The 12,783-nt window shown below is 41.1% G+C and overlaps 2 protein-coding genes across 2 annotated transcripts; one reads left to right on the top strand and one right to left on the bottom strand.

The window, feature by feature from the left end:
- Nucleotides 1-292: 292 nt before the first annotated feature.
- LOC306746301 (myozenin-2-like) lies at nucleotides 293-5,445 on the top strand (the record flags this gene model as incomplete). The annotated part of the gene is made up of 6 exons (XM_079229199.1): nucleotides 293-394; nucleotides 1,328-1,421; nucleotides 2,438-2,601; nucleotides 3,364-3,517; nucleotides 4,340-4,523; nucleotides 5,262-5,445. Exons 2-6 carry the CDS (start codon nucleotides 1,334-1,336, stop codon nucleotides 5,443-5,445), a joined length of 774 nt encoding a protein of 257 aa, XP_079085325.1. The 5' UTR covers nucleotides 293-394; nucleotides 1,328-1,333.
- Nucleotides 5,446-6,389: 944 nt separating this feature from the next.
- On the bottom strand, nucleotides 6,390-10,618 carry rbm22 (RNA binding motif protein 22; the record flags this gene model as incomplete). The annotated part of the gene is made up of 11 exons (XM_079228834.1): nucleotides 6,390-6,557; nucleotides 6,681-6,809; nucleotides 7,037-7,125; nucleotides 7,582-7,746; nucleotides 7,930-8,130; nucleotides 8,299-8,471; nucleotides 8,836-8,936; nucleotides 9,042-9,174; nucleotides 9,287-9,316; nucleotides 9,424-9,477; nucleotides 10,565-10,618. 11 exons carry the CDS (start codon nucleotides 10,616-10,618, stop codon nucleotides 6,403-6,405), a joined length of 1,284 nt encoding a protein of 427 aa, XP_079084960.1. The 3' UTR covers nucleotides 6,390-6,402.
- Between the last annotated feature and the right edge of the window lie 2,165 nt (nucleotides 10,619-12,783).

The following is a 12,783-nucleotide window of genomic DNA, read 5'->3' as shown; positions in this document are numbered from 1 at the left end:
CTCTTGGCCTCTCTGAGAGCTCAGTGTCACTGTCTGGACAGCAGCTGTTATCACACACACACATACACACACGCACGGAGGGGATCAAGTTTTATTATCAAAGAGGCTTGAGGTCAGGATGTAAATCTTTATACTTGCCCCTTCTGCTTAATAGCCCTTTATAGCCCTCCATAACACTCCCTCCATCCATCCTCACTCTCATATCCCTCTGCTAAAATAACCCAGTGAGGTAAGCACCCAAGGCATCCCGAGATGGGTTTTATACCGACTGCTCCTTCTGTGCTGAGGAGAGTCCGAGTGGAGCGTGGAGGCATCCCAGTTCCAGTACGGGATAAAGCATACGACCATCCAGACCAGCTCAAACCCTCGACATACAGGCCGTCCAGAAACACAGGTAAGGGCCGAGGTGACGGGCGTGTACGCCTTTAAAAATAGACAAAAAAAGCAGTGATAGAAGGCACTGCGTCCAATGTGACTAAACAGAGTATAAAGTGTAAAGTGAAGCTCCCAGGTCAATTAATAAACTGTATATACATGTATATGATGCTGTAGAGACAGCTAAGACCGCTTTAAAATGTAACCTTTACTTATTTGAATGACACTTCAGATTTGTATAGCTAATCATGAAACTAATGCAAAAAAGGCAAGTCACATCAGTAGCAAATAATTACTTTTAATCAGAATCAGAATTCAGAATCAGAATTCAGAATCAGAATGCAGAATGCAGAATAAGGATCAGAATCAGAATCAGAATTCAGAATTCAGAATCAGAATTGTTTAATTGCCAATTACGTTGAGATACGAGGAATTTGACTCGGTGAAAGGTGCATAACAATAAACATAGAATAAAACAATAGAACATTCAAAATATAATAATAAAAACAATAAACGTAGTGCAATAATAGATACATATGGTAAATGAAAACCAGATAACAGTACTATATATTTAAATAAAAGTGGCAAGTATATTTTAATAAGAGAAGAAAAGATGTGCAAGGGTGTTTGAAATCGTCCTGGGATGAGAGTCAGAGTCAGTCAGTGGGGGTCCTGGGCTTTGTTGAGGAACCCGACTGCAGCTAATTTTAGAAACTTAACCGTTGAGGTATTTTCTGGGCCCTTGAAGTCAAAGCACATGACCGGAGTAATTTAGCCTTGCTCTTAATATAACTTATAATTTAGGATTTGTATTTCATGATATTGAAATGTATTTTTCCGCATATGCCACTAAATAATAAGTCCTTATAAACGAGATTTGCAGCGGTAAATTACATATTAAACAAAGGGAATAAAACAAACAAAAATCCTGAACAATAATTATGTCCATCAGAGGAAGATGATGAAGATGATGCAGTCAGGCCTGGATGACTTGACTAAGCAGAGGATGTTGCAGGCTAAGGCTCTGTGTAAGGAGGCCAGGGGAGGTAAGTGCGGGTTGAGATGCATTGATTTGATATCAGATTCCCGTCTATGCCAGTACAGAAGTCACATACACATAACATTTGTAAGTAAGCTAACAAACATGGTAGTGTACATACTGGTGAACATATCTTTAACAAATTGCTATGCTCCTGTGTGTATATATTCAAACTGCCATAGTGTGTGATTATGAGCAGAGTCTGTCGGATGAGCCAAACATCAAACAGCTGGGCACACATACCACGTTGCACACTGTACGTGCAAATCCCAGGAGTGCCAGTGTGCTGTTGAGATTTTCCAAACATTCGTGCAGGGACCCATCCCGATTTGTTTTCTAGCGCTGTCCTCCAGCTAGGCTTTGAAACCAAGTCCCCTAAACTCAGCAGAATGTGACTCCCACCACTGAATTTTACGCAGGCCGATCAAAGGCAGCTCCTCAAGGGTGCCCAGACTTCTCCCTACACTTTTCATGTGTGAAAAAGAGGGCCATCCACTCTTTCATCCAAATATTTTATTTTTATGCCATGTTACCCCATGCAACGCTGGACCACAACAAACATTACACACCCCTTGACATCATCTCCAGGCTATTTCAGACACTCCGCCGTGCCATGATACAACACCAGAAGAGACCCTGAGCTGTATAGATAGCAACTCAGTGATGCTGCACACGTTTTTTTAAATCAGTGCCCCTCAGCTATTTAAAGTCGACAGAAACAAGAAGATCAGAGGAGACATTATGATTTGCCAAGGGTCTTTATTAGTCTGTTTTTTTTTTCTCTTCTCTTTCCAAATGTCTGGAAGTTGCTGTTATCACAGATAGTGCCTTTGCACTAACAACAAAACGTCATGATGTATTTATGCAGGGTTGGAACCACCTAACCTGATGCCATGGCACAGAGCTTAGGAACCTGCGGCAAACAGATTTCTCTACTCTGATCCTGCCATTTTGAAAATGCATAAGGCTATTAAATGTAATGACTTATTAAAGCATCTCCATTTGTCTGTGGTGTTGTGCCAGAGGGTCTGAACCTCGGGAAGAAGAGCAGCGTTCCAAAGGATGTGATGATGGAGGAGCTCAACCTTCCATCTAATCGAGGCTCTCGCATGTTTCAGGAGAGACAGAAGAGGGTCGAGAGGTTCACCCTGGAGAACATTGCAAATGACGCCTACAACAGCAACACTGTAAGGAAGTGACTCTTCTTACAATTATATTTTTGCTTTAGCTCTTTCCACATGAAAACACTGATGTGCTTTTAGTATAACACACTATTATAGAGAAATGTTAATTTGTAGCATGCTGTAAATGTGGATCATTAACACAAATGAAATTTGTTTATTCTCATTACTCATAACAGTATGAGGCACAATTACTTTAAATGAAGATGACATAAACATAGTTATTGTACTGTAAACAAAATACAGTATATTGCCATTACAGTTCTCCAACACTCTCGCTCCAAATGTGGCATCTCTTGTGGCACGCACCGAAGAGCAACCCTGAATCCTATTTATAGTGCTTAAGCGCTGATTGCTAAGTGATCTAATAAGTTTCAGGTGTTTTCACAGGTGCAGCCGAGGTGCAGGTGATTGACCATTGAGTGTGGCATTTCAATGGCAGATAACACACACTTACCTTTAGCTGTGAGCTATGATGTGACTAATATACTGTAGCTAACCATACCTGGTCAATAGACATAGGTTACATGAGTTAGTTGTTTTAATAACTGAGCCACAAGTACCATTTGTTGTGTCAATTGACAGGAAAATAAATAATTATGCATTTTACATTTGTCCTAAACCAAAAATATGCACTTATTAAAAAATGTTAATACTTATATATGTATTTTATCATACAAACTGTATCCCTTATGTTTCTTTCTTCTAATCATGTGACACATTTGTTAAATCTAGACATGAATACATCTAACTGTGTTCATTCCCCAGGTCCACCCCGAGGCCCTTCCTCCCCCACAGATCTTCTCTGGGACACAGGGCGGAAAAGAGAACCGGGCGTTCTCCGTCCCTGGTAAGCACAGCCTGGTGATGAACCTCCAGAAGACTGTAGCAAAGAAGGGCAGCCCAGACGTCCTCGCTCCAGGTAAATCTCAATATAATGAAGACTGCCACAAGCTAAAGGACTAGATCAGTGGTTCTCAACCTTTTTTCAGTGATGTACCCCCTAACCAGCACCAAATCATTTGGGGTTGAAAAAAAATATGTAATACACAGCGCTGTGCCATCAGTGTCTGATTTAATATAGAATATATCAAATGTAGTTTATGGACATACACTTATATTCTATTGAATATTTATTAAATAAAAACAAATTTAAGGATTTTTGAATGGATGCTAATTTGAAAATCTCACATACCCCCATTTGAGAACCACTGGACTAGATCACCACAAAGCCAATGCATGGACACTATCTCTTTTATCTGATCGTGTTTACTTTTCATATGGAAACATATTGAGCAAATAAATGAGGTTTCATAGTGTCAGTGCCAGGAGAGTTGGCAGTTTGGAGAAAGTGGTTGTGTGACCACCTTTTCCAAGTGCGGTTGTGTGTTGGTCCTGACAGAAGGCACTGCTTACGATCTGACAGACAGTGAGCTAATCTCTGTTTATTACTGTGGAGTCACACAGATCTAATTACTGTAGGCTCTATTGTTGACAGGAGTGACATCAAGGAGATTTAGATGAATATTAGATCTGTTTGTGCTCTGCTTGAGCTTGTTTTTTTTAAATTATCTAATGGCTTTTGTCATTATAGTTTCCAGGAATAAAAGACTATCAATGTTTCTGAACAAAGGGGGGACTTGAGTTTATACTGAATTTAAAAAGGGGAAAACATTTTTAAATTAAAGTAACAAAGCTTTCACTTGTCACTATTAATCAATAACATTGGACTTGTTCCCGTCAGGATATTCTGGCCCCCTGAAGGAAATTCCGCATGAAAAGTTCAACACCACAGTCATCCCCAAATTCTACAGCTCCCCATGGAGCCAAGCTTTGGGAGACAACAGTGAGCTCCTGGAAGCCCTCAATAGCCAGTTGCCTCAGCTCACACAAAGACACCAGCTTTCCAGCTACAGGTGCTTCAACAGGTAAATCTGCTGCTGCTCACTCCAGCCAAATAAATCCAGATTCATTAAATCCCGCTGAGCTGGAAGCACAGGCGACCCATCTTCAAATAGCCCCACAAATGACCTAACCACGTAATCCATCACAATCACCACTTCCCTCGGCTCCACTCCATGTTTCCACAGTGAAAATGAATATCTGGCTTGCACCTCCTTGGAGTGTGGTTGCGTGACGGCTATTTTGAAAACTGGTTCTTGAAAGATGATCCACTTGGAGAATGCTAGCTTTTAATACCCCCCACAAGACATATTGCACACGAAAGGGAATCCATTTTCTTGTGGCACACAAGGAATTGCATCACACAAGTGAGGCAGTACAAAAGGTTAAGCTTGGGCAGATGGAGAATATATGAAAGACAAACTCAGACTTTACTCAATTACAGCTGTCAATCACTGTTTGCCAGCCAGTCTGAACCTGTAGAGGGATCTGTTTACACCACTCAGATCATTATGAAATTGTGAAGCCTTAATTAAATCTGAACTCCAACTGTCAGAGTAGCTACACAAGTAGAAACGGCGCACACACACACAGAATCGTGCTGAATCCCAGGTGACTTCTATTAAAATCAGATGACCAGACTGGGTATCATTGGAAAGCCCCCCCCCACCCCGAGCAATATGATACCTCGGGTCATATTCTGCAAAGACCATGTAACACAATGCATTCAGCTTGATAAGTAACAACTCCTCTCTGTCTCTCAGATCTGCCTTGCCATTCGCTGGAGCTATGGCCAGCAAGAGGGTGATCCCAGTGATTGGCTTCGAGGCAATGGAATCCAAGAACTTGCCCGGCATCGCTCTGGACCGCATGTGTCGACGGCCCAACTTCAACAGGGCACCCAGGGGATGGGGTATTGATTACAAGCCTGAATCTAATGAACTATGAAGAGGGGCTGATCAGCTAAAGACTGAAGCGCCGACCTATGCTTGGTGCTCTCGTCCTACAAAGATGATCCCTCCGCTAATCAGTGGGCACTGCAGGAGAGAAAGAGACACACTCCATGATATTTAAAGTGGCTTGCTACTGCTGGTGTTTGACCAGATGAGCTAAACGCTAAAGACTGCTGAATCACTTCATTACCACAGTAGAATCCCCCAATAATGCTTTCAGGGGTTTCCTTTTGTTAGCAGTACCTGATCCTGTCAATGTCAATACCTGACACCCTTCTTTTCCAACTCCCAGTCTTCATCTGATCAGTCTCACACTGACTTTACATCTCCCCCCCACCACCCCTAATTTGCCCTGAACTAATAGTTGAACACAATTATTGATGAAAGATATGTACTCTGCGAGGATCAATGACAAAATTGGGTCATTTTAATGACAAGTGAAAAGAACATTCAAAGAAAGCCTTACAATAAACAAAGAGTTTTTATGCTGTAGGATATTAAGATTGTGTCAAATAAAAAAGTAACTGAAAATTAACAAGTTTAAAAATGCTGCTCAGGATTAATATCAATGTTGCACAATGTGACAAACACAAGTTTAACTGACAGTATGCATTTCTATATGTACAACACTCCAGCCACAGGAGCCTTTAAAAACGTTATGGCTCTAATCACATTGGCCAGTACTCATGTCTGCCGTAGCCACTCTGGTACACGTTAACTGCGACTAGTGACAAAGTCATCTTGTGATATTTTAATTGTCGTCTCTCCAGACACTGGAGCTGGTGCCGGTTCATTTAATTAACTGTAGGTCTCATAATAAATCAATGTTATCCAGGAAAACATTTTTCTCCCAGAAATGGTGGGCAGGTCTCAGGCTCAGGACAGCATCTGAAGTGAAAGCACCTGACCAGGTACAATGACACCCAATCACAGTATAACTTTACCGTAGAAGCTATTCTCCATGACGAGAGCCATGTGCAGCATGGGCACCCATGCGCTGAGGATCCTGAGAGGGGTAGTGGATTTGACCAGGTGGTCTCATGCTCATTGGAGGGGGCATTGGTGGAGCCATGTGACCCATGGGGTGAAACATTGGAGGGCCAAAACCTGTTTGTGCCGATGAAAAGGAAAGGAATTTAGCACTAGACATATATATTTTCTCAGTGTTTGAATAATTTTACCATGTATGAGAGAAATGCTGCATCTACGCGACCAGAGTATGGATTTTACCTGGAGGAGGCGGGTTGATGCCTGGAGGTGGAGGCAGAGCAATGTTCAGGACTGCAGGAGAGGAGCTAGGGTCCAGGTTAAAGTAGTTTGCAGGAGCTTCTTCATCTAAAGCTGGCGGTGGAGGAAGAGCTACAGCACAAAGAATAGAATTAAAGAAACTAAATGACAAACTAATACATTTTAGCACCATCTTTTTCCACTGTCAATCTCAATCATTTCCTAGTATATATGACCAGAAAGAACAAGAATCAAAAACTCATGAAACTATGTTGACATTAAAGACTACTTTAAATTACACCCATGGGACTATGTCACTGATCACACACACAGTTCACTGTACAGAGCGTTTGACTTACCTCCAGGCAATCCAGGAACAGGATCCAGTCTGGTGCCCATCTCACTGGTGCCGTCTTTGATGCCCTCCTTTCCTCTTGCTGCCTGAGACCTAAAACAAAAAACAATACAAGTTATACTGTAAATAATATTGACGTCCCTTACTTTGTTTGACATCACTGAATCATGTGAATAAAAAGAAAGATGTCCTGCCTTGCACACATTCTTTGCAGTGGTTTGGCTCCTAATATATTAAAAAGCACTGCAGTCAGTAGTTGACTTGAATGGCATCATGTGGGATTTAAAAGTAACAGGGATCTGTTACTTTCAAACACACATGCTTACTGAACACCATCAAGCGTTTCATAAGCAAACTATCACTACACATTTTGACATATTCTCCCATGCGGCTCCAGTAAGTGGGGGTGTATGAAAGCCCAGAAATCATATGACAGGAGGAGCCTTTTCGGGTTGCATCCTCAGAACGCATGACTGCATGAAGCAAGTGTCTGGGGTAAGGCTGGGGATGGACATCCTTATGATTAACTTTTACCTCCTTGATTCTTACCTTCCCCACTTGACAGTGAGCCTGCGTCCATTAATGATGAGTTTGTTGAAGGACTTCTCAGCAGCCATTTCAGCTGACTGCCGAGTGGCAAACTGGATGAAGGCACACTGCTGCCTCTGGACGATGGTAATGGTGCGAATCTCGCCAAACTGGTAAAAGTGACTCCTGCAATAAAACAGATAGATGTCCAATAGATCAAAAACACTGAAAGTTGGAAGGTTTAAAATTGTAACATCAGTCTTTTTATGACAATGAACATTCTACAATATTCCCAAAATTAGTAAACTCCACTCTCAGTGGAATAAAGGGGTTGTATAGTTGTATTTTAAGAATATAAAAAATCCTTACTTGAGCTCTCCCTCAGTGACGGTATCTCCCAAACCCCCTATGTAGAGGGTGGAGATGGACTTGTCGTCTGGTGGGTCCAGCCTGGGCATAGTTGAGGCCCGTTTCAGCAGCTTGTCTGCGACCGGGTCATTGATGCCGTAGTAACGGTCCTTAATGTTCTGGTCGGCCAGAGGGTCATCAGGATCTGTGGGCTTCTCGTGCCTGTGTGAAAAGGACAACCACAATGAGAAAATGCTGCACTAACTGAACCACACGAACAAAATCAATGTGTATTTTGCCTATGGAAATAGGTACTCCAAAATAATGTAAAACTCAGACATATAAAACAAGGAACTGCATATGCAGCCCTTTTTATGAAGCACTGCTCACCTATAGGGACACTCCTCCCCTCTTTTACACTCTCCCTTCACCCAGAAGGAGCAGATGTGCGGCCGGTTCCTCTTGTAGTATGGAGTGGTCCGGGCCAGTTTCAGCAACATATCACTAGAGCTGGGTGCTTTACCCAACTGTCCGACTGGCCGTGTGCCATCAGTATTGGCTATCTAGTAACAGAGGAGCAAATAGGCACAAATGATTAACAAAAAAGCAACTTTTTAAAGCAATATAAACTACGTAAGAATGTCCTGTTTTGTCCCCTATTTTTGATGAAATCTTAAAGGTGAACCAAACAAAGTGTTAATGATGGTTCATATCTACCCTTACTTCCAGTTTTATTAATTAAATACAACCTCGACACTATGCAAACTATTCCTAAAATACAGAAATTGGACCAGATACTCACTATTTACGGTCTTGAAATTGAGGACAAAGAAAAGTGTTCACATCCCTTCAAGCTGATTTTAGCCTTTGTAGCTATACCACAATAACAGAACATACATTTGTGTCTGCTTCAGAAAGCAAGTATACCTCTCTCTCCATGTTCTGTGTGTAGTACTCCTTGTTCACATCCGATTTAGGAACCTCATCTTTTACTGATAGCCCAGTGTCTCTGACCTGAATAGGCAAACCTGTAAAACACAAGGTGTGACAAGAAGGTCAAACAAACGTATTCTTTAATTAAAAAAGATTACACATGCCCGGTGACAATTACAAGGAGTTAGTTGCAGACTAACCATACTCCAGGTCCAGCAGACATGTCTGACAAACATTCTTCATTTTACTGCAAGTCTGACAGACCTCCGTTTTCTTGAAACGCATTCGTGTCCCTGGACACCATCGGAACACAGTAAACGGTCGCGCACAAATCTGATGGGCAAAGAATGAAAATGAATGAATATGGAATATAGTGGCAGAGTTTTAATCTAAACGTTGCTGTGTGCAGCATAACAAATACTTCATATATTAATGCAAAACATACCTTGCATTCTTTCCCATACTTCTCCTTGGTCTATAAAACAAAGAATGAACAAATGTGAGCTTGCACACTGATTAGTTATCAACATGACAAGAAAAAAAACCTTCAAATCAATATGATGCACAAAAAGGCAAACTCACCATGCGGATGTAAGGGTTTTCTCCTAAACATGTCTGACACAGAATTGGGAAATCCTGAAAGAAAAAAAAAAAGAAAAAGGAAAATGTATTCATTTAAGACTAAGAAGCATATCTGTTATTCATCCAACAGTCCTGTGATACATAAAATGATGTTGGCATTGCTTCTACTTTGCCATCTGTCAAAGGATGCAGTTTCAATCTAAGTGCTAGCTGCTGAAAATGACCTGTCTTAATCCATCCCACTGACAGCCTAAGCCAAACACCTAAATATAAGCAGCTCATGTGGCTCAAACGTCAACTAAAGTATAGTGTTGCATAGTTTATATTCTGGTGTGTTACTAAAACCAACATTGGCCAAAGGTTCTGTTGTGTCATGGCTCTAGAGAGGAAACGGATGTGTTGCCCTGTATAGTTAATAGACTTTTGAAGACGATCAATGCACAAATAGAATGAATGGTTAAGATTTGGTAGATTGTTGCTCATGCGTGGTTACACAAGTCCGTTTTCCACTAAAATGACTAGCAGTCAGCATGACTAAAACGTGACTTTGCATGAAGAAAAATGGATATAGCCGATATAGAGTCGAATTCGGTCCTTTCCTGTGTTGCTCAGCCAAAGTTGACCGTTTCAATTTAACGACAATAGTGTACAACTGCAGATTAACGAGCACATCCACTAACAGCTCGGTGTGCCGGATTGCCTCAATGATGGTGAATGCGACTTGTTAGCGTTAACTGATATACAACGCTATTATTGTTTAGCCTGCTAGTGCTAACCTCTATTAGCTCAGTAGCTAACTTTAGCATAAAACACGTTACGGTCAAATTAACCTAGTGTTTGCTTAGAGGCCAAACTATGTAGTCCATCTTCCTTAGCTCATACACTGTTGGGCCAAGATGAAACGGCGATGTTTTATGAATTAGCGTTTACTCTGTCGCTATTAAGAGACGTGTTACGAAGGAAGCAGCCACGCTTTTACTAGCTAGCGTGAGCTAACAGCAGCTAGCTAATAAGCAAACAGAGCACAATTGTGTCAAACTGGGAGATTTAATGGTCCCGTTACATCACATACTGTAACTGGGAATTGTTGTGTTTTAATCAAACGCTCTGTACAGTGAACTATAATGTTATTTGAACGTACCGCGTCTTCCCAGTTCTGTCTATTGTAGGTGTTGGATCCTAGGGACGTCGCCATTTTGCAGAATGTGAGCCAAACGGCGCCGCAAGACGCGTCGGACCACAATGCACCGCAGCAGACAGTCACGTTTCACCTTAGGGTGTCGCCCTATTTCAATAAACTATCAGACATAATTCAATTCAGAAAATGTAAAATGTAAGAAGCAGATATACATATTGGGAAAGTATAAATACTTGCTGTGTATCATAAGTAACTCTGGCACTAACCGTTTACATTTAAAGCTGCATTAGTTTTGCTGTAGTAACTTTACCTCTCACGATACACAGAGATATAGCAGACCTTTACAATATAGTAAGATTTTGACTTCATGCCACTCTACATTTCTATTCCACTACATTTTATGTAGGGATCAGGTAGGGATTGTACATGTTACACCAATACAATTAACTGGTAGTTTTAGTTCCTTTGTAGATTAAGATTTACACAAAATGTATGATCAGTTTACAAAATGGGATGTACATTTTGCCGATAATGCTTATGTTTTTTTAACTTAAATTAGATGTTCTAACTTCTGGTATACTACTTTTAATTTAGTAAAGGATGTGATTACTTGTTTCACCACTGTGTGTGTGTGCGTGTGCGTGTGTGAGTGAGTGAGTGAGTGAGTGAGAAAGAGAGACAGAAGACTGAAGTGCTGGTGTGTGTGAGCTTGTATAAGCCAATTGTGTGCACCACTTACCGTTTATCTATCCACCTGTTCCAGTTCAGGTCAGGGTGTCTTTGCTGTGTGAAACTCCAATTAGTGTGGCATAGGATGTTTGAGATTACGGTTGAGTATTAAGCCCCTACTGTTTATTTAAGGTCAGGGTGAGGTTTTGGAGGAGTCAAAGGACAGGGATTAGATCCTGGCTTGAAGAGCTAGCAAATCTGTCATAGTGCAGTTTCCATTCAGAAGGTCATGCTGTACTTTTAGGCTTCTTCCAAATTAAAAACACCTTCTCTTCTCGAGTTTGATTCCGTGACTTCAAGGTATTATCAGTTGCATTGTGATCATAAACTATAGGTAATACTGCTAATTGATCAACACATGCTCATGTGATCATATTTCAAGAGAAAGGCTTCAACTGAAATCCTCCTCCGCCTGTTTCCCTTGTATCCAGGTGCAGAGTTTGTGTCTTGCCTTGTGTTTAAGGGGACACCAGCCTCTCTTTTTTTTAATGAGTTGTGTGACCCTGTCTCCTCTATCATGTGATGTGGATGAGACAGCCAAAACGGTCGGCTTTGTTTTAGATTTAGCCATTCTGTAATCAAAATCACCATCCGATTCACAAGGTCAGGGGACATATTGGTGTCCTATTACCTCACAGCTGCACAGCTGCTGTTTTTTTGTTAGCTCCATTCAACACATTATATTCTGAGAACGGTTGCTTCTGTTGATGTTACGTTCCTATGTGGTACACTAGGAAATTAGCTCTGATTTGTACCCAATTTAGGTGTTCACTTATAATAATTTGTATATTTACTTCCTTTGTTGTCCATAAACGTTTGGTAAAAGCTAGCTATTAATTTTCAATGTAATCTTTGTAGCAATAATATGTGCCATAGTTAGGAGATAATCCCTTCAAAATATAGTGAAAATATTAAATAAAAGTATAGTTAATTTATCCCGAGTCACTATGACTGGTGTGTGTATATATATATATATATATATATATATATATATATATATATATATATATATATATATATATATATATATATATATCGAAAAGAAAAACAAATAGGAATCACAAGAACGTCCAGGGTTATTCCAGTATCATGCACTGTACATTCATTCCGATTAAGTATTGACAGTGACACACCAGGGCTATAATCTCACTACTCAAGAGCACGGACGCAAATTTCTTTGACGAGGCGTGTAGTCACTTCATAGTGTGTGTGTGTGTATACATGTGTGCGCATATCAGAGACCAACAAAGTGCTGTGCTGGCGCCTCCTGTCGACAGTTATGGGCCACTGCCGGTGCACTGAGCTGCAAAAAGAGAGGGGCATTCTCAGATTTCTCGATTTCTCCCAGCCGAGTCCGCTGTGCCGCTTCCACATCACGGCCGACAGCAAACCGAGGCGACGACGACAAGCGCGCGCGCCGTGCTTCACTCCTGCAATCATCCCAAGTGGACGGCGTAGTCCCCAAATCCACCTAACCTCAAACAAGGTGAGTA

The sequence above is a fragment of the Taurulus bubalis genome (genome assembly GCF_910589615.1).
Source record: "Taurulus bubalis genome assembly, chromosome: 13".
In the NCBI taxonomy this organism is placed as follows: domain Eukaryota; kingdom Metazoa; phylum Chordata; class Actinopteri; order Perciformes; family Cottidae; genus Taurulus; species Taurulus bubalis.
The sequence above is the reverse complement of the archived record's forward strand: the minus strand, read 5'-3'. Positions and strand labels throughout refer to the sequence as shown.